The sequence below is a fragment of the Lontra canadensis genome, unplaced genomic scaffold, assembly GCF_010015895.1.
Source record: "Lontra canadensis isolate GAN:19392208 unplaced genomic scaffold, GSC_riverotter_1.0 scaffold114, whole genome shotgun sequence".
Classification (NCBI taxonomy): Eukaryota; Metazoa; Chordata; class Mammalia; order Carnivora; family Mustelidae; genus Lontra; species Lontra canadensis.
The window spans coordinates 5,907,028-5,929,696 of NW_022631108.1; the positions used below are offsets into that span (position 1 = coordinate 5,907,028).

General features: G+C 37.1%; 1 protein-coding gene across 4 annotated transcripts in view; it reads right to left on the reverse strand.

The window, feature by feature from the left end:
* Positions 1–22,669, reverse strand: part of RPS6KA6 (ribosomal protein S6 kinase A6) — a 181,589-nt gene that overhangs the window by 45,154 nt on the left and 113,766 nt on the right. For all 4 annotated transcript variants that reach the window (XM_032840614.1, XM_032840615.1, XM_032840613.1 and 1 more), the window contains 2 exons: positions 531–637; positions 202–239 (listed from right to left, as the gene is read on the reverse strand). In XM_032840614.1, the coding sequence (XP_032696505.1) occupies positions 202–239; positions 531–637 (145 nt within the window). The remainder of the gene's footprint in view (positions 1–201; positions 240–530; positions 638–22,669) is intronic.

The following is a 22,669-nucleotide window of genomic DNA, read 5'->3' on the forward strand; positions in this document are numbered from 1 at the left end:
TAGTAACTCTCTGGTATATAATTTTTTGGCATTATAATTAGAACATATTGAGAGCTATCTTACCTATCTTTTATATGAATTCTAGTTCACTAAAGAGATGAATAAAATACAAGTCAAGGAAAAAAGAAAACAGGCTTAGACAAATATATATTATAGAAAAATATCAAATGGACTTAGGGTAAAATAAGGAAATTTGCATACCTGTTAACTTGATATGTCCTATTTCATCAAGCAGAATGCTGTAAATCAAAATTCATATACAAGAAGATGGAATAAAATATTTTTATATAAAACATTTACACAAAAGTCATCATATACTTTAAAATAATATTTATTTGATATACTTGAAAACATGTAAATGATTAATTTAAAATCAATGGGAAAATAAAATCAATGGGTATCACAAGTAAGTTTCATAAAACTGTATAGCTCATATTTTCATATAATTTTTAAATAAAATAAAAGACTTGAGAAAAAAGTAGTTACAGAAGTACTGGTAACAGGGACTCATAAGGAGAATATAGCTTTACTTTTCTGGCTTCAGGTCTCTATATACAATTCCTAATTGGTGCAGATGATCCAAAGCAAGGGCCAGTTCTGCAAGGTAGAATTTCACATCTTCCTCTGTAAACAGAACCTAGAATACAATAATTTAACATTTGATCCTTTTTTCAATATTGAACTTTTAAAATTTATGTGATTAAAAAACCAGTAAACAGACAAACCTAGGTAAGTAAAAAACAAAAAAAGTAGACAGATGAAACTAAACTCTTTAAGAATCCTTTCCTTCAATATTAACTGTTTTAATGTAAATTTTCCTAAAACATTTTATGGAATTTACATATCTTCTACACTGAAGAGTCAAAATAGTTTATGTGAAAAAAGGCATTGTAAACTATAAAATACTATGTGTGTAACCATGAGGTATACTTATTATAGGTTTATGTCTATATTCATTCATAAGTGAGTGTTAAATTTACACAGAAAATTAGGCACTACTCAACCATTAGATGTATTTTTTTTTCCATTGGATATAATTTTTAAGACTTATCAAAGGCTTCTGATGGGCAAAACAAGTAACTTGTCTAGAAATTGGTTATTTTCACTACGAAAATATCTGAATTATTAGGAAAGCTCAAAATTTGAATGAAATATCATTAAACCTTATAACTGACTTGCCCATTTAGAATTATAGCCCTTCAATTACATAATACAGACTCTGGTTACTAGTAAAATTGCAGAGAATGAGCAGTTAAAGATAAATTTTGAAACTCTACCTGCTTTTTAAAATAAGCTATAGAAAAATAAAGATCGTGCATTATCTAAATTTCAGGGAGTTCATTTGAATATTATAATGGTAAAGTTATAACAACATAATTTTCACTTAATACCTTGTTAAAAATAAAAGTATTTGTTATTTATTTAACTTCTCAGAAAGGCTAATCAAAATTTTCATTTAAACCTAACACATAAAATCCTAAACAAAAATCTAACTCTGAAGAAGCAGCTTTGCCCAGGTTATAGTTTTTTTTTTAAAGGATTTTATTTATTTATTTATTTGTTTGTTTGTTTATCTATTTATTTATCAAAGAGAGAGAGAGAGAGAGAGCACACACACAAGCAGGCAGAGTGGCAGGCAGAGCCGGAGAGAGAAGCAGGCTCCCTGCCGAACAAGGAGTCTGATGCGGGACTTGATCCCAGGACCCTGGGATGATGACCTGAGCCAAAGGCAGAGGCTTAACCGACTGAGCCACCTGGTGTCCCACGTTACAGTTTTATGGCAAGCATATTATTTTGTCATGAAGCTGTCTCTGTGAAAAGCCTCGTGATAGACACAAATAAGAAACTTACTAAGTAGAAATTATGTGCCAGTAACTTTACAGTTATTATGTTACTACAACTTTTCAAACAACACTCTGAGGTATATATATTATCACTACCTTACCTCTGGAGAAAGTGACTCAGAATCAGAATAGCTAGAATAATATAGCTTATAAGAAGCAGGCCTACAATTTGAATTCAGGAATACTTATCTCTAAGAACTACCTCTTCCACAGAAGCCACTTCCATCATATGTTATGTTTCAGCTTATTTTTAGTTTCACTACTATTAATGTGTTCCTATTTACTAATCATCCTATCACCAATGAACCCATGAAAGAACATCATCTAAACACTAGCACCTGGTAAGCATTGCTAGTCTTTTATTGTCTGCTCTTTGAATAATTTATGTATGTATGAATGCATGTGTGTTTTAGCATATTTAAGATCACAGTATATATATTATTTCAGTGGCTTCCTTTTTTCCCCACTTAATATTGTAACATAAGCATTCTGCCATATCTTTAAAATTTATTCACAGTTTTCAGTAGCTGCACAATACCAATATACTAATTTACCATAATTTACCTAAGTGTTCATTTGGATTATTTTCAGTTTTTCATTATTTTAAATAACTCTGTAATATGCATATGTGTTATTTATATTTATGATTATTTCCCCAAAAAGGATTTTTAAGAAATAAAACAGGAAATACTGGGTCTCTGAAAATAAACAGTCCAAGATTTTGACATATAGAATAAAACTATTTTCCAAAAATTTTACAATAATTTCTACTCCCATCAGCAATTTATGAAAGCATTTGTCTTACCACATCCATAATAGCACTCTTCAAAAATTTTTTTTAAATCTGATACAGAAGAAGGCCACCAATTGTTTATTTTTTTTAAATTAACATATAATGTATTATTTGTTTTAGGGGTACAGGTCTGTAACTCACCAGTCTTACACAACCACCAATCATTTTAAATTATATTTTGATATCTAGACTAAAACATTTTTCCATGTCCTTTAGGCCTTTCTATTTTGTAAGTGAATTCTCGGTAATGTTTTTGCTTATTTTCCATTATTGACTTATGGTGTTTTTTTTTCAATCAGTACAAGTACCTCAAATTTTAAAAATGTCAGTTCTCCATCACATTACTTGTAAATATTTTCACCATTCTGTGCTTGTTTTTGACATTCAGGAATTAGTAATTTTATGCAGTCAAATTTACATATCCTTTCTGTATGATTTTCCTTCATTATTTTAATGATTAAGGAGAAACCTCCATTAAGTGGTCAACAACACATTTGGATACATGTTCTATTAGGACAATTGTTTTCCAGATTTAACTCTTAAGTAAAATGTATCTTTGTATGGTAGAGATGAAAATTTTAAATGATCTTTTTCTGAAATATCTAACCAATGTATCATATACCATTGACTGAACAATCAATCTCTTTGACATTAACTTGCGATTCATCCTTTATCATAATAACATATAGTAAGTCATATATACATGAATATTTGGGGGATTTACAGTGTGTGTCTAATCTTGTGTTGATATTATGATGTTCAGCTTATAGCAGCAGTTTTACAAGTTTTAAACAAGAGGTAGTGTAAGAAAAGGGTGTTATTCTCAAAATGTGTTATTTTTTTTTATTTGTTTACTTTTCTAGATAAGCTGGTAAAATTATTCTGTCACATTCAAACAAACAAAAATTCCTATTGGGGACTTTATTTGAAAAACCAATTTTTTTATTAACATATAATGTATTATTTGTTTTGGGGTACAGGTCTGTGACTCATCAGTCTTACACAATTCGCAGCACTCACCATAGCACATACCCTCCCCAAAGTGTATCATCCAGCTACCACATCCTTCCCACCGCCCCCTCCAGCAACCCTCAGTTTGTTTCCTGAGACGAAGAGTCTCTTCCATTGTTTGTCTCCCTCTCTGGCTTCATCTTGTTTCATTTTTTCCCCCTTCCTTCCCCTATGATCCTCTATCTTTTTTCTCAAATTCCTCATATCAGGGAGATCATATGATAATTGTCTTTCAATGATTGACTTATTTTGCTCAGCATAATACCCTTTAGTTCCATCCACGGCATTGCAAATGGCAAGATTTTATTTCTTTTGGTGGCTGCATAGTATCCAATTGTGTACACACACACACACACTACATCTTCTTTACCCATTCATCTGTTGATGGACATCTAGGTTCTTTCCATAGTTTGGCTATTGTAGACATTGCTGCTATAAAAATTTAGGTGCAGATGTCCCTTCAGATCACTACATTTGTATCTTTAGGGTAAATACCCAGTAGTGCGATTGCTGGGTCATAGGGTAGCTCTATTTTCAACTTTTTGAGGAACCTCCATGCTGTTTTCCAGAGTGGCTGCACCAGCTTGCACTCCCACCAACAGTGGAGGAGAGTTCCCCTTTCTCTGCATCCTCACCAGCATCTGTTGTTTCCTGACTTGTTAATTTTAGCCATTCTGACTGGTGTGAGGTGGTATCTCATTGTGGTTTTGATTTGTATATCCCTGATGCTGAGTGATGTGGAGCATTTTTTCATGTGTCTGTTGGCCATCTGGATATTTTCTTTGGGGAAATGTCTGATCATGTCCTCTGCGCATTTCTTGATTGGATTATTTGTTCTTTGGGCATTGAGTTTGATAAGTTCTTTCTAGATTTTAGATACTAGCCCTTTATCTGATATGTCATTTGCAAATATCTTCTCTCATTCTGTCAGTTGTAATTTGGTTTTGTTGACTGTTTCCTTTGCTGTGCAAAAACTTTTGATGAAGTCCCAGTAGTTCATTTTTGCCCTTGCTTCCCTTGCCTTTGGCAATGTTTCTAGGAAAAAGTTGCTGCGGCTGAGGTCAAAGAGGTTGCTGCCTGTGTTCTCCTCTAGGATGTTGGTAGATTCCTGTCTCACACTGAGGTCTTTCATCAATTTTGAGTCCATTTTGTGTGTGGTATAAGGAAGTGGTCCAGTTTCATTCTTCTGCATGTGGCTGTCCAATTCTCCCAACACCATTTGCTGAAGAGATGGTCTTTATCCACTGGACGTTATTTTCCTGCTTTGTCGAAGATTAGTTGACTCTAAGCCAATCTAGTGGGCTCTCTATTCTGATAATTGTTTGTGTTTCCTTGGTGTTGGTTATGATCTCTCCTCTCTCATTCATGATTTCATTAATTTGGGTCCTTTCACTTTTCTTTCTCATAAGTCTGACCAGGGGTTTATCAATCTTATTTATTCTTTCAAAGACGCAGCTCCTAGTTCCGTTGATTTGTTCTACTGTTCTTTTGGTTTCTAGTGCATTGATTTTTGCTCTGATCTTTATTATTTCTCTTCTTCTGCTGGGTTTAGGCTTTCTTTGTAGTTCTTTCTCCAGCTCCTTTAGATGTAGGGTTAGGTTGTGTATCTGAGACCATTCTTGTTTCTTGAGAAAGGCTTGTATTGCTATATACTTACCTCTCAGGAATGCCTTTGCTGTGTCCCAAAGATTTGGAACAGTTGTGTTTTCATTTTCATTTGTTTCCATTATTTTTTTGAAACTTATTTAATTTCCTGGTTGACCCATTCGTTCTTTAGTAGCATGCTCTTTAGCCTCCATGTATTTGAGTTCTTTACAACTTTCCTCTTATGGTTGAGTTCTAGTTTCAAAGCATGGTGATATGAAAATATGTAGGGAATGATCCCAATCTTTTGGTACCAGTTGAGACCTGATTTGTGACCCAGGATGTGATCTATTCTGGAGAATGTTCCATGTGCACTAGAGAAGAATGTGTATTCTGTCGCTTTGGGATGGAATGTTCTGAATGTATCTGTGATGTCCATCTGGTCGAATGTGTCATTTAAAGCCTATATTTCCTTGTGGATCTTTTGTTTAGATGATCTGTGCATTTCAGTGAAGGGGGTGTTACAGTCCCCTACTATTATTGTATTATTTTCAATGTGTTTCTTTGATTTTGTTATTAATTGGTTTATAAAATTGGCTGCTTGCATGTTAGGGGAATAGATATTTAAAATTGTTAGATCTGCTTGTTGGACGACCCTTTAAGTATGATATAGTGTCCTTCCCCATCTCTTATTATAGTCTTTGGCTTAAAATCTAATTTGACAGATATAAGGACTGCCATCCCAGCTTTCTTATGACATCCATTAGCATGGTAAATTGTTTTCCACCCCCTCACTTTAAATCTGGAGATGTCTTTGGGTCTAAAATGAGTTTCTTACAGACAGCATATCAATGGGTCTTTTTTTTTAATGCTGTGACTTTTGACTGAGGTATTTAGTCCATTTACATTCATGGTAACTACTGAAAGATATGAATTTAGTGTCATTGTATTGCCTGTAAGGTGACTATTACTGTATATTGTCTCTGTTCCTTTCTGGTCTGTTTCTTTTAGGCTCTCTCTTTGCTTCAAGGACCCCTTTCAATATTTCCTATAGGGCTGGTTTGGTGTTTGCAAATTCTTTTAGTTTTTGTTTGTCTTGGAAGCTTTTTAATCTCTCCTATTTTCAATGACAGCCTAGCTGGATATACTTTTTTTTTTTGCTGCATATTTTTATTGTTTAGTATTCTGAATATATCATGACAGTACTTTCTGGCCTTCCAGGTCTCTGTGGGTAGGTCTGCTGGCAATCTAATATTTCTACTGTTGTAGGTTACAGACCTCTTGTCCCGAGCTGCTTTCAGGATTTTCTCTTTGTCTCTGAAACTTTTAAGTTTTACTATTAGATGATGGGGTGTTGACCTATTTTTATTTCTTTTGATGGGGATTCTTTGTGCTTCCTGGATTTTGATGCTTGTTCCTTTTGCCAAATTAGCAAAATTCCTGCTATAATTTGCTCTAATATACCTTCTGCCCCGTCTCTCTTTCTTCTATTTCTGGGACCCAATTATTCTAATATTGTTTCATCTTATGGTATCACTCATCTCTTGAACTCTCCCCTCATGGCCCAGTAGTTGTTATCTCTCTTTTTCTCAGCTTCTTTATTCTCCATCATTTGGTCTTCTATATCACTAATTCTCTCTTCTGCCCCATTTATCCTAGCAGTTAGAGCCTCTTTTTTTTTTATTACACCTCACTAATAGCTTTTTAAATTTCAACTTGGTTAGATTTTAGTTCTTTTATTTCTCCAAAAAGGGATTCTCTAGTACCTTCCACTCTTTTTTCAGGCCAAGCTAGCATATTTATAATCATCATTCTGAACTTTAGTTGTGACACCTTACTAATGTCCATATTGATTAGGTCCCTAGCAGTCAGTACTGCCTCTTGTTCTTTTTTTGGGGGGCTGAGTTTTTCCACCTTATCATTTTATCCAGAGAAGAACAGATGAATGAGAGAACAAAATACTACAACAGTAACAACAACCCCAGAAAAATATTCACTTCCAGAATGTGGTTGCTTTTCTGTTCATAGAATTGCTGCTATTCTTCTTTTCGATCTCCTGTTGAGTTTGTAGGTGTTCAGAATGGTTTGATAACTATCTAGCTGAAATCCTGGGACCAGATGGAATTTAGGTCTCCTACTTCTCTGCCATCTTGCTCCTCCCCTCTGGAAAAAAAAAAACTTTTAAACCTGTAAACTGATTCTGGGAAAACTGGCGGCCATTCATCCAGATATATTTTCTTAATATTAGCAAGGTAAAACATGGCTTTTTTGGGGGAAGGTGTTTGTGGGAGAGCCATCTGGAGAGGAACTGTTCCTTTGAAATATATACGACATACAGTATAATATTCTTTAACCCACACAAAAATATACTTTTTAAAGTCTTTTACTAAGGCATGAAGAATATGACCTCAGTTTGGATGACATAACAGTCTTTTTTCTATACACAAGTGAAGTATAACCAAACAACAATTTCTTATTAATAAGCTGTCTATAGAAGTAAGAAATCATTTTCTAAAAGCCTGTTCAAAGAATATACTAATTTATTGTCTTTTGGGAAATTCATTTAAAATGCTTGCTCTTACCTAATATTCCAGACTTAGGAATCAAAACTTACTGACTGCATCTCTGTGCTAGTATGGGTTTAGACAGTCCCACATCAAGCATGAAGGTTTGAAGAGTTTAAAAGAAAATTAGAAATGACTACAAGTAAATATTTTTCAAACACATTCTTAAAACTTCTACAGTATAACAAGAAATCATGAATTTTGGAGCCTTTCACTGTTGCCATTTGGTGTCTTGAGTGCAGCTTTTAACAAGGTCCTTTATAACCATCCTTGGAAAGGAGTCCTAAATAGACTCTACCATAAACTGAATTCTGTTCTGTAATAAAAAATATACCAAGATCACAGTCTATGTTCATGCATGGCATGTACTGCACTGGATGTAGACAGATACAAGCCAAAGACCTTAGCCACTTAAGCACTGGCTAGCATATAGTTCCTTTTTCACAGCACATTCCAGAGCTCTGGGAATCAATAATATTTCTCCCACACTCAACATCTTAATTCTGGAAGTGAGATGTTGAAACACTATCACCCAATTAAAATGCTATTCCCAGACTACCACTTTAAGACAACATGAAGTAGACAAAAACAGGATACATTTCCTGCCTGAAACAACTAAAATACAGTACAAAAGCTATGAAATGACACTTTTCAAGATATTAGCCATCAGTCAACAAAGGACAACGAATAGTGAAAAATGGGAAACAAACAAGGTAAGCCCTACAGCTGTCCTACCTTACTATCTAGAGTTTCTAGGCAGCTGTGTAAGGAGGCCCAAGTCAGGCAAAGCCTGTAAGACTCCCTGAGTTAATGAGAGGCTGGGGAGACAAGAAGGATAGAATTCACAGGATAGAGTATAGAAAGGAGAATTTCAGAGAAATAAAGAGAACTATAGAGCTATGCAGAGGTCTCCCTCAAGGATTTAGAAGAGAAATGTTTACAACACAGGAGTGAGGAAATTATCCTGAGCTAGGAAACAATCAATGAAAGGATTAGAGGACTATTCTGTGGAACTTACACAGGACCAAGAATACTTCCTGTTCCCTCTAATCACAGTAGAAAACCTCATAATTCACAGGATATTGGACAGAGTAATCCAAAGTGTTTTGCTTCAGAGTGCTGCAAAATTAGTCTCTGATTAGTTGTGCTCCAGCTCAAGAACCTGAAAAAATCAAACTAGTTTTATATTCCAGAATAAATCTCAATATTTATAAGAATACAAAAATAATAAATAAAAAAATAAGAATACAATAATATGATCACCAAACAAGATAAATTTCAGAAAGTCTGCCATTCAATAAAAAATTGCCAATCATGGATTGAGGAAACTACTTGAGGCCAGGTAATCCTAAGGGATTAAAAACAAGAATTCACAGAATTCACAAAGTAACACGATAGGTCCTCTTCTCAAAAGTGAGAGTGAAACGTTTCATAATTCACAGGGTATTGGTTTAGAGTACTAAGAATGGTCATGCTTCAGTATTGGGAAAAATTAATTCTAGACTAAATTCTGCTCTGGTCCCACATAACAAAGCTTAAAAGCAAGACTCAAAAGGTTAACTGCATCCAAGACCAAAGCTAAATACTACTTATAAGAAAACAATAGGGGGTTCCTGGGTGACTAAGTTGATTAAGTGTCTGCCTTCAACTCAGGTCATGATTCCAGAACCCTGGAATCAAACCCCATATCAGGCTCCCTGCTCAAAGGGGAGCCTGCTTTTCCTTTTCCCTCTCCACTGCTTGTGCTCTCATTCTATCACTCTATCAAATAAATAAAATCTTTAGGAAAAACAAAAAAATAATAGTTTCCAGAATATAAGAAAAATAAATTCATAAGGTCTACACGATGTTTTCAATAAGAAAAAATTACCATGCAATTTCACTGCCACTGAAGCATGAAAGTAGACATAGACAATACTTAAACTAATGGATGTGGCTGTGTTCCAATACAACTGTATTTACAGAAATAAGCAAGTGGATATATCTGGCCTGAAACCACAGATTCTGACTCCTGAGATACAGATTTATACCATAAATATTAAACAACTACTAAGGTAACACAAAAAAGTATTATAGATAAAAACAGTTAAATTGAAAATAAGGCAATAAAGTGAGGTTCCAAGATAGTGCCATAGGAAGATCCTGAACTCACTTCCTCCCATGGACACACAAAATCTACGGCTACATGTGGAAAAGTTCCCTCTGAAAGAGACCTTAGGGGTGCCTGGGTGGCTCAGTAAGTTAACCATCTACCTTTGGCTCAGGTCATGATCCCAGCATCCTGGAATCGAGCCCCATATCAGGCTCCAAGGTCCCTGCTCCATGGGGAGTCTGCTTCTCCCTCTGCCCCTCCCCTGCCCGTGCTCTCCCCCTCACTCTGTAACCTCTAAATGTGTGGGCCATTTACCATTTCTTGTGAAGAATCTGTTTACCTAGTTTTCAGGTCTCTTTTTTTTTTAAAAGATTTTATTTATTTGAGAGAGAGAGCACACATAGAGTGTACTGAATGAAATTAGAGCTTCATATGGGCTCTAATTTCTGTGAGGTACCAGTGAGCTGTAGCAAGGCTGAGGGAGGGCACAAAGTCCTAATTTTTGCAACTAATAGCCCAGGGGACCCCCTCAAGATTGCCTGGTCTGGAGGCTAGCAGGGTTTATAATTGCAGTCCAAAGGAATGTATGTATTGGCATGCTTTAAAACTCCTGCCAGATGATCTGGCTTTCAGTCTAAAATTAGTTGCTGACTGAGATCTTTCCATTTGGAACACTGACAGGTCTTGGTACATCAACAATAACTGAGACCTATCAAGAATAAATTTTAAAAAAAGAACAAATCAAGCTGCTTTGACAATAATGAACACTTTGTCTTAAAGGTTTTATGTATTTTGAGAAATAAGAGAGAGAGAGAGAGAGAGGTGAGGGGCACAGAGAGAGAGAGAGAATCTCAAGCAGACTCCATGCTGAGTGCAGAGCTGGACGTGTGGCTTGACCTCACATTTGTAAGATCAGGACCTGAGCCAAACTCAAGAGTTGGACACCTTACTGACTGAGCCACCAACAATCATGAAGGTTTAACAGATAACCATGAGCTCAGATATGGTTGAAAGATAAGGTTCATCCCTTACACAAAATGACTCCTTCAAGACAGAGAACTGTTTCACCTAATACATAAAAACACAGAAAGTCAAGCAAAATGAGGAAATAGAGGAATATGTTACAAATGAAAGGATAAGATAAAACCTCAAGGGAAAAAACCTTAATATAACATAAATATGTAATTTACCTAATAGAGTTTAAAGTAATAGTTATAAAGATGCTCAGAAAACTATAGTGAAGAAAAGAAACACAATGAAAACTTCAACAGGTAGATAGAAAATATAAGAAAGCATCAAACAAAGATCATATAGCTGAATAAAATAACTAAATTGAAAAATATACTAGAGGGGTTTCGTGAGGAGTCAAAATGGAGGAGAAGTAGCAGGCTGAGACTACACCAGGTAGCAGGAGATCAGCTAGATAGCTTATCTAAAGATTGCAAACACCTACAAATCCAACGGGAGATCGAAGAGAAGAAGAATAGCAATTCTAGAAACAGAAAATCAACCACTTTCTGAAAGGTAGGACTGGCGGAGAAATGAATCCAAAGCGACAAGAAGATAGACTGTGGGGGGAGGGGCTGGCTCCCGGCAAGCGGCAGAGCAACAGAGCACTAAATAGGACTTTTAAAAGTCCGTTCCGCTGAGGGACATCGCTGCAGAAGCTAAACAGGGGTGAAGCCCATGCGGGGTCAGCGTGGCCCCAGGTACTGCAGGGTAACAGAAGGATGGGGGTGACTGAGTGTCGCAGAGCTTGCAGGTATTAGAACGGGGAAGCCGGCTACAGAGACAGAGCTGAGGAGTGAGCTCTCAGCTCAAGGTTACCTTGAACCGGTCGCAGGCTGGGTGAGCTCGGAGGTCAGCCGGAGGCCAGGGAGACGGAAGTGATTGGGTGCTATTCTCTGAGGGTGCAATGAGAAGTGGGGCCCCGAGCTCTCGGATCCTACAGGCTGGAGATTGGGAAGCAGCCATTTTCATTCCCGTCCTCCAGAACTCTACAGAAAGCGCTCAGGGAACAAAAGCTCCCGAAAGCAAACCCGAGTGGATTACTCAGCCCGCCTGGTAAGGGCAGTGCATTTCCGCCTAGGGCAAAGACACTTGAGAATCACTATAAAAGGCCCCTACCCCAGAAGATCAATAAGAAATCCAGCCAGGAGCAAGTTCACTGACCAAGGAGTACAGTTTCAATACCAAGGAGAGCAGCGGAATTCCAGAGGAGGAGAAACCAAAGCACGGAACTCATGGCTTTCTCCCAAGGATTCTTTAGCCTTGCAGTTAATTTTTTTTTCAATTTTTTTTCTTCTTCTGCTAAATTTTTTTAAACATTTACCCTTTTCTTTTTTAACGTTTTTAACTAGTTTATCTAATATATATATTCTTTTCATTTTTATACATTTCCTTTACTTAATTTATTCTTTTTTTTTCTGAACCTCTTTTTATCCCCTTTCTCCCCCCGCCCCCATGATTTGGGGTCTCTTCTGATTTGGTTAAAGTGTATTTTCCTGGGGTTTTGCCAACCTTTTAGTATTTTACTGGTCCTTCATGTATTCTTATCTGGACGAAATGACAAGGCAGAAAAATTCATCACAAAAAAAAAGACCAAGAGGCAGTACCTAAGGCTAGGAACATAATCAATACAGACATTGGTAATATGTCAGATCTAGAGTTCAGAATGACGATTTTCAAGGTTCTAGCCAGGCTCAAAAAAGGCATGGAAGATACTAGAGAAACCCTCTCGGGAGATATAAAAGCCCTTTCTGGAGAAATAAAAGAACTAAAATATAACCAAGTTGAAATCAAAAAAGCTATTAATGAGGTGCAATCAAAAATGGAGGCTCTCACTGCTAGGATAAATGAGGCAGAAGAAAGAATTAGCGCTATTGAAGACCAAATGACAGAGAATAAGGAAGCTGAGCAAAAGAGGGACAAACAGCTACTGGACCACGAGGGGAGAATTCGAGAGATAAGTGACACCATAAGATGAAACAACATTAGAATAATTGGGATTCCAGAAGAAGAAGAAAGAGAGAGGGGAGCAGAAGGTATATTGGAGAGAATTATTGGAGAGAATTTCCCAAATATGGCAAAGGGAACAAACATCAAAATCCAGGAGGTGCAGAGAACCGCCCTCAAAATCAACAAGAAAAGGTCCACACCCCATCACCTAAGAGTAAAATTTACAAGTCTTAGTGACAAAGAGAAAATCCTGAAAGCAGCTCGGGACAAGAGGTCTGTAACATACAATGGTAAAAATATTAGATTGGCAGCAGACTTATCCACAGAGACCTGGCAGGCCAGAAAGAGCTGGCATGATATATTCAGAGCACTAAACAAGAAAAACATGCAGCCAAGAATACTATATCCAGCTAGGCTATCATTGAAAATAGAAGGAGAGATTAAAAGCATCCAGGTCAAACAAAAACTGAAAGAATTTGCAAACACCAAACCAGCTCTACAGGAAATATTGAAAGGGGTCCTCTAAGCAAAGAGAGAGCCTAAAAGTAGTAGATCAGAAAGGAACAGAGACAATATACAGTAACAGTCACCTTACAGGCAATACAATGGCATTAAATTCGTATCTCTCAATACTTACCCTGAATGTTAATGGGCTAAATGCCCCAATCAAAAGACACAGGGTATCAGAATGGATAAAAAAACAAAACCCATCTATATGTTGCCTACAAGAAAATCATTTTAGACCCGAAGACACCTCCAGATTTAAAGTGAGGGGGTCGAAAACAATTTAGCATGCTAATGGACATCAGAAGAAAGCAGGAGTGGCAATCCTTATATCAGATCAATTAGATTTTAAGCCAAAGACTATAATAAGAGATGAGGAAGGACACTATATCATACTCAAAGGATCTGTCCAACAAGAAGATCTAACAATTTTAAATATCTATGCCCCTAACGTGGGAGCAGCCAACTATATAAACCAATTAATAACAAAATCAAAGAAACACATCAACAATAATACAATAATCGTAGGGGACTTTAACACTCCCCTCACTGAAATGGACAGATCATCCAAGCAAAACATCAACAAGGAAATAAAGGCCTTAAACGACACACTGGACCAGATGGACATCACAGATATATTCAGAACATTTCATCCCAAAGCAACAGAATACACATTCTTCTCTAGTGCACATGCAACATTCTCCAGAATAGATCACATCCTCGGTCCTAAATCAGATCTCAACCGGTATCAAAAGATTGGGATCATTCCCCGCATATTTTCAGACCATAATGCTCTGAGGCTAGAACTCAATCACAAGAGGAAATTTAGAAAGAACCCAAATACATGGAGACTAAACAGCATCCTTCTAAAAAATGAATGGGTCAACCAGGAAATTAAAGAAGAATTGAAAAAATTCATGGAAACTAATGATAATGAAAACACAATGGTTCAAAATCTGTGGGACACAGCAAAGGCAGTCCTGAGAGGAAAATATATAGCGGTACAAGCCTTTCTCAAGAAACAAGAAAGGTCTCAGGTACGCAACCTAACCCTACACCTAAAGGGACTGGAGAAAGAACAAGAAAGAAACCCTAAACCCAGCAGGAGAAGAGAAATCATAAAGATCAGAGCAGAAATCAATGAAACAGAAACCAAAAAAAACAATAGAGCAAATCAATGAAACTAGGAGCTGATTCCTTGAAAGAATTAATAAGATTGATAAACCCCTGGCCAGACTTATAAAAAAGAAAAGAGAAAGGACCCAAATAAATAAAATCATGAATGAAAGAGGAGAGATCACAACTAACACCAAAGAAATACAAACAATTATAAGAACATACTATGAGCAACTCTACACCAACAAATTTGACAATCTGGAAGAAACGGATGCATTCCTAGAGACATATAAACTACCACAACTGAACGAGGAAGAAACAGAAAACCTGAAAAGACACATAACTAGTAAGGAGATTGAAACAGTCAGCAGCACTGGGTGTGGTGTAAAAACAATGAATACTGTTAGACTGAAAATAAATTAAAAATTAAAAAAAAAAAAAACAATGCCATATTGTTTTCTATATAACACTTCCGCTAGTATTGTACTAGTTTCTCTTGCATCAGACTTTAATCCCTGACTGGGATTGTCAGACTTCTTTTTTTGCTTGTATTGTGGGGATAAAATGCTATCTCATCTTGACTTTAATTTGCATTTTCATGATTATTAACAAGGTTCAGTGGATCTCATTATTGGCCATGCTCACTTTCTCTTTTGTGGATTATCTCTTTGGTTTGTGCTCATTTAAAAAATGTTATTTATTTTTGTTTATATCATTGATTTTTGTACTTCCTTGTATAAACTATTTGGATGCTAGTAAAGATATTTTTTTAGTTTTAAAAAAAAATCTCCCAACAAACAAAAGCCCAGGGCCAGATGGCTCCCCAGGGGAATTCTACCAAACATTTAAAGAAGAACTAATTCCTATTCTCCTGAAACTGTTCCAAAAAATAGAAATGGAAGGAAAACTTCCAAACTCATTTTATGAGGCCAGCATCACCCAAAACCAGACAAGGATCCCTCAAAAAAGAGAACTACAGACAAATATCCTTGATGAACACAAATGCATAAATTCTCACCAAAATACTAGCCAATAGGATCCAACAGTACATTAAAAGGATTATTCACCACGACCAAGTGGGATTTATTCCAGGGCTGCAAGGTTTGTTCAACATCTGCAAATCAATCAATGTGATACAACACATTAATAAAAGAAAGAACAAGAACCATATGATACTCTCAATAGATGCTGAAAAAGCATTTGACAAAGTACAGCATCCCTTCCTGATCAAAACTCTTCAAAGTGTAGGGATAGAGGGCACATACCTCAATACTATCAAAGCCATCTATGAAAAAACCACCGCAAATATCATCTCAATGGAGAAAAACTGAAAGCTTTTCCGCTAAGGTCAGGAACACGGCAGGGATGTCCATTATCACCACTGCTATTCAACATAGTACTAGAAGTCCTAGCCTCAGCAATCAGACAACAAAAGGAAATTAAAGGTATCCAAATCGGCAAAGAAGAAGTCAAACTATCACTCTTCGCAGATGATATGATACTATATGTGGAAAACCCAAAAGACTCCACTCCAAAACTGCTAGAACATGTACAGGTATTCAGTAACGTGTCAGGATATAAAATCAATGCACAGAAATCAGTTGCATTTCTCTACACCAACAACAAGACAGAAGAAAGAGAAATTAAGGAGTCAATCCCATTTACAGTTGCACTCAAAACTATAAGATACCTAGGAATAAACCTAACCAAAGAGGCTAAGAATCTATACTCAGAAAACTATAAAGTACTCATGAAAGAAATTAAGGAAGACACAAAGAAATGGAAAAATGTTCCATGCTCCTGGATTGGAAGAATAAATATTGTGAAAATGTCTATGCTACCTAAAGCAATCTACACATTTAATGCAATTCCTATCAAAATACCATCCATTTTTTTCAAAGAAATGGAACAAATAATCCTAAAATTTATATGGAACCAGAAAAGACCTCGAATAGCCGAAGGAATATTGAAAAAGAAAGCCAAAGTTGGTGGCATCACAATTCCGGACTTCAAGCTCTATTACAAAGCTGTCATCATCATGACAGCATGGTACTGGCACAAAAATAGACACATAGATCAGTGGAACAGAATAGAGACCCCAGAAATAGACCCTCAACTCTATGGTCAACTATTCTCGACAAAGCAGGAAAGAATGTCCAATGGAAAAAAGACAGCCTCTTCAATAAATGGTTTTGGGAAAATTGGTCGGCCACATGCAGAAAAATGGAATTGGACCATTTCCTTACACCACACACAAAAACAGACTCAAAATGGATGAAGGACCTCAATATGAGAAAGGAATCCATCAAAATCCTTGAGGAGAACAAAGGCAGCAACCTCTTCGACCTCAGCCACAGCAACATCTTCCTAGGAACATCGCCAAAGGCAAGGGAAGCAAGGGCAAAAATGAACTATTGGGATGTCATCAAACCTAAAGACACCTACAGATTGAAAGTGAGAAAAGGGAGAAATGCTATGTAAAATGCTGTCAAAAAAAAGCTGGGATAGCAAAATTTCCATTAAACAAAAAAGACTTTAAACAAAGTGCAACAACAAAGATACTATGTAATAATAAAGGGGACAAATCACCAAGAAGATGTGTAACAATTGTAAATATTTATGCACCAAAGATGGGGGCACCCAAAAACATAAAACAGCTAATAACAAACATAAAAAAGAAAATACAGAAAGGGAAATTAGAGAATCGATTCCATTTACTATAGCACCTAGAATCATAAGTTACCTGGGAATAAACCTAACCAAAGTGGTAAAGGATCTGTACTCGAGGAACTACAGAACACTCATGAAAGAAATTGAAGAAGACACAAAAAGATGGAAGACCATTCCCTGCTCTTGGATCAGAAGAATAAACATTGTTAAAATGTCTATACTGCTTAGAGCAATCTATACTTTTAATGCCATTCCGATCAAAATTCCACCAGTATTTTTCAAAGAGTTGGAGCAAATAATCCAAAAATTTGTATGGAATCAGAAGAGACCCCGAATCGCTAAGGAAATATTGAAAAACAAAAACAAAACTGGGGGAATCACGTTACCTGATTTCAAGCTTTACTACAAAGCTGTGATCACCAAGACAGCATAGTACTGGCATAAAAACAGACAGATAGAACATTGGAACAGAGTAGAGAGCCCAGATATGGACCCTCAACTCTATGGTCAAATCATCCTCGACAAAACAGGAAAAAATATACAGTGGAAAAAAGACAGTCTCTTCAATAAATGGTGCTGGGAAAACCAGACAGTTATATGTAGAAGACTGAAACTCGACCATTCTCTTACACCATACACAAAGATAAACTTGAAACGGATAAAAGACCTCAACGTGAGACAGGAATCCATCAGAATCCTAGAGGAGAACATAGGCAGTAACCTCTTTGATGTCAGCCACAACAACTTCTTTCAAGTTATGTCTCCAAAGGCAAAGGAAACAAAAGCGAAAGTGAACTTTAGGGGCTTCATCAAGATCAAAAGCTTCTGCACAGCAAAGGAAACAGTCAACAAATCAAAGAGGCAACCCACGGAATGGGAGAAGATATTGGCAAATGACAGTACAAAAGGTTGATATCCAGGATCTATAAAGAACTCAAACTCAACACACACAAAACAGACAATCATATAAAAAAATGGGGCAGAAGATTTGAACAGACACTTCTCCAATGAAGACATACAAATGGCTATCAGACACATGAAAAAATGTTCATCATCACTAGCCATCAGGGAGATTCAAATTAAAACCACATTGAGACACCACCTTACACCAGTTAGAATGGCCAAAATTAGCAAGACAGGAAACAACATGTGTTGGAGAGGATGTGGAGAAAGGGGAACCCTCTTACACTGTTGGTGGGAATGCAAGTTGGTGCAGCCACTTTGGAGAACAGTGTGGAGATTCCTCAAGAAATTAAAAATAGAGCTTCCCTATGACCCTGCCATTGCACTACTGGGTATTTACCCCAAAGATACAGATGTAGTGAAAAGAAGGGCCATCTGTACCCCGATGCTTATAGCAGCAATGGCCACGGTCGCGAAACTGTGGAAAGAACCAAGATGCCCTTCAACGGACGAATGGATAAGGAAGATGTGGTCCATATACTCTATGGAGTATTATGCCTCCATCAGAAAGGATGAATACCCAACTTTTGTAGCAACATGGACAGGACTAGAAGAGATTATGCTGAGTGAAATAAGTCAAGCAGAGAGAGTCAATTATCATATGGTTTCACTTATTTGTGGAGCATAACAAATAGCATGGAGGACAAGGGGAGATGTAGAGGAGAAGGGAGTTGAAGGAAATTGGAAGGGGAGGTGAACCATGAGAGACTATGGACTCTGAAAAACAATCTGAGGGTTTTGAAGGGCTGGGGGTGGGAGGTTGGGGGAACCAGGTGTTGGGTATTGGAGAGGGCACAGATTGCATGGAGCACTGGGTGTGGTGCAAAAACAATGAATACTGTTACGCTGAAAATAAATTAAAAATAAATAAAAAATATAACATCAATTCCAGAAACAAACAAACAAACAAACATAAAAGGAACAAATTGATAGTAATACAACAACAGTAGGGGACTCTAACACCCCACTGACACTGATTGACAAATCATCCAAACAAAAGCAACGAGGAAATAGTGGCTTTTCATGACATACTGATTCAGATGATATAACAAATATATTCAGAACATTCTAAACTAAAACTGCAGACTACACATTATTTTCAAGTACACATGGAATATTCTCCAGAAGAGATCACATTTCAGCCACAAAACAAGTCTCAACAAATTAAAAAAGATCAGAGGCATATCATGCATCTTTTTGGACTACAACACTATGAAACCAGAAAACAACCACAAGAAAAAATCTGGAAAGAGCATGAAAACATGGAGGTTAAATGACATGCTACTAAATAATGAATGGGTCAACAAAGAAATTCAAGAAGACTCAAAAATTATGTGGAAACAAACAAAAATGAAAACAATGATCCAAAATCTTTGGGGTGCAACAAAAGCAGGTATAGGAACAAAGGTAATAGCAATACAGGCTTACTGAAAAAAGCAAGAAAAATCTCAAACAATCTAACCTTACACCTAAAACAGCCTGAAAAAGAGAACAAACAAAATCCAAAACTAGCATAAAGAAGAAAATAATAAAGATTTTAGCAGAAAATAAGTGATATAGAAACCCCTCCCCACCCCCCCAAAAAAACAAAAAAACCCAACAACCAATATAACATATAAATGAAATCAGGAGATGTTTCCCTGATTAGGTCAAGAAAATTGCTAAACTTCTAACCAGGCTCATCAATAAAAGAAAAAAAAATCCAAAACAAAACACAACAAGGAGAGAGAGAGAGAGAGAGAACCCAAAATAAACAAAATTACAAATGGAAGAGGAGAAATAATACCCAATATCAAAGAATTAAAAAGAATTGTAAGAGAGTACTATGAAAATGGGGGAAACTAAGGGAAAGGGGAGACAGAGAGGGGCACACAGTAGAATGCATACTGAGAACACTTCCCTAAAGTCACTGGCGGGGAAAATGAGAGGGGCTGATTTTCCTAAGTTTTGGGGACCAGCAGGCTTGAAAACTGGTTTTAAAGTTCTGCGGTCTTGGCTGGGATATGGCCCTGAGGATGCTGCCCTGTTCCTGGAAAGAAGTCAGGCAAACACCTGGGGGCAGATGGAACAATCTGAGGAACTACTGGGACACAGAGTGGAGGAGATTATTCGCTTACCCTGGACATGTCTATGATAGGTAGTTTCAGGGAGATGCGTCTACAGGGACCAAAGATCTAGCAGGTGTCAAATCTCTCTCCTGCCTCTTAGCATAAAGGAAAAGCCACCTGACAGAGTCAGCTTTGTTCCTATGCTTGCTACCTAGCCTGCTTGCTGCAGGTCAAACACCCCTGCACTCTGGCACTACCACCTTTCTGTGTCTAGAATTCCTCAGTCACAGCTGGGCAAGACTCTCTTCAGGAGAACCTTTGCAGGCCTCAGTCAGTACGACCTGCTTAGAGCCTAGAGTTTTGAAAATCTGAGGACATGGTTAATGCCCAGAAGATTCTGCTCTTTTCCTGGAAATAAGGCAGGCACACAGTTCAGAGGCAGACAACATGAAGACACTGATCTGGGGTGTGGCTGGGACACATAGAGAGGAGAATGTTCACTATTCTCAGTGCTTCCCTGAGAGAATCAAGTACAGAGACACGTCCTCAGGGACAAAGATGCTGACCGGTGCCAATTTGCTTCCCTTAGAACCACACTCCTGAGCTTTGCTGGTCCTGCCCCTCACAGTCAAGTTAGCCACAGTCCCAGGGTTGAGGATCCCTTCCCCAGAAGACCAGCAGAAACCCCTGCTCACACCCCATCTCCCAACCAGAGAGTTCTGCAAGGTTTCAGTTCTAGTGGAAGTAGCATCAGGACTCATTTATCAAGCAAACTAGAGCACACCTAGTTGAAATTTGCCACGCTCTGGCCAAGGACCAAACACTGCTCACTGCAGACAAGGAGAGCCTCTTCAAATGACTGGCCTGAAGGACACAGTGCTATAACACAGTAACAAATTACATGTAGAACATATCAGAGACACTCCCTGAAGCACAAGGCCCTGTACACTACATGCCCTCTTCTGCATAAAGCCATTTACTCTCAGAAGCAGGACACATAACAGGTTTTTCTAACACATAGAAGATAGAGATGTAGAAAAAACTTCAAGATGGAAGAATTCATCCCAATGAAACAAGAAAAGGTCACAGTTGGAGTTCTCAGAAAATCAGATATAAGTAACAAGCCTAATAAATAATTTAAAGCAACAATCTAAGGATACTCGCTGGATTTGAGAAAAGAATGTAAGGCATCAGGGAGGCCCTTGCTGCAGAGATAAAGAGGCAAAAACAGTCAGAAATGAAAAATGCAGTAACAGATATGAAACAGACTTGATCCAAAGAAAATAAGCATGAAAGAAGCAGAGGGACATTTTAGTGCTATGGAAGATAAGATAGTAGAAAATTATCACATTGAACAAAAGAGATATAGAAGAATTATAGAACATGAGTAGAGACTTAGAGAACTCAATGACTCCAAACATAATTACTTTTATACCATAGTCCCAGGAGAAGAAGAGAGAGAAAAAAAGGACAGAAAATGACTTCATGAAATAATAGCTGAAAATATCACTAATCTGGGGGAAAGAAACAGATATCCAGATCCGGGAGGTATAGAGAACTCCTCCAAAAAAAATCAACAAAAGCGGGCTAATATCAAGACATACTGTAATTATATTTGCAAAATATAGTGATAAGGAAAAAAAATCCTAAGAGGAGCAAGACAAAAATAGTCCCTAACTCAGAAGGAAAGACCCCTAAGGCTAGCTGCAGATCTCTCAGCAGAAACATAGCAAGCCAGAAGGGAGAGGCATGATATATTTGAAGGCCTGAGTGGGGAAAAATCTGCAGCCAAGAATACTCTATCCATTTAGGCTATTACTAAGAATAGAGGGAGAGATAAAGAGTTTCCTAGATAAAAACTAAAGGACACTGTGACCACTAAACCAGCCCAGTAAGAAATATGAAAGGAGACTCCTTGAATGGAAAGGAAAGACCAAGGTGACAAAGATAAGATGGAACAGAGAAAATCTCCAGAAACAACGAGAAAACAAGTGATAAAATGGCATAAATACATATCTATCAATAATTACTATGAATGTAAATGGATTAAAACTCTAATCAAAAGACCTTTGGTGTCAGAATGGATGAAAAAAAAAAAAAAAACAAGACCTATCAATATGCTGCCTGCAAGAAACTCATTATAAACTTTAAAACACCTGTAGATTGAAAGTGAGGGGATGGAGAATGTTTATCATAGAAATGGAGGTCAAAAGATAGGAAGACTAGCAATACTTATATCAGAAAACCTAGACTCTGAAACAAGACTATAACAAGATATGAAAAAGGGCACTATATCATATAAAAGGAATTAGCCAACAAGAAGATCTAACGATTATAAATATCAATGCCCCAACTTGGGAACACACAAATATATAAAACTACTAACAACAAACATAAAAGGGCAACCCTCTTGGGTCCCCTTCCTTTTCAGGAGCTTTCTACTATCACTAAATACACTTTGCTTTACTATCACTCAATAAACCTTACTTTGCTGCTCCCAAAACAAAAAAACAAACAAAAAA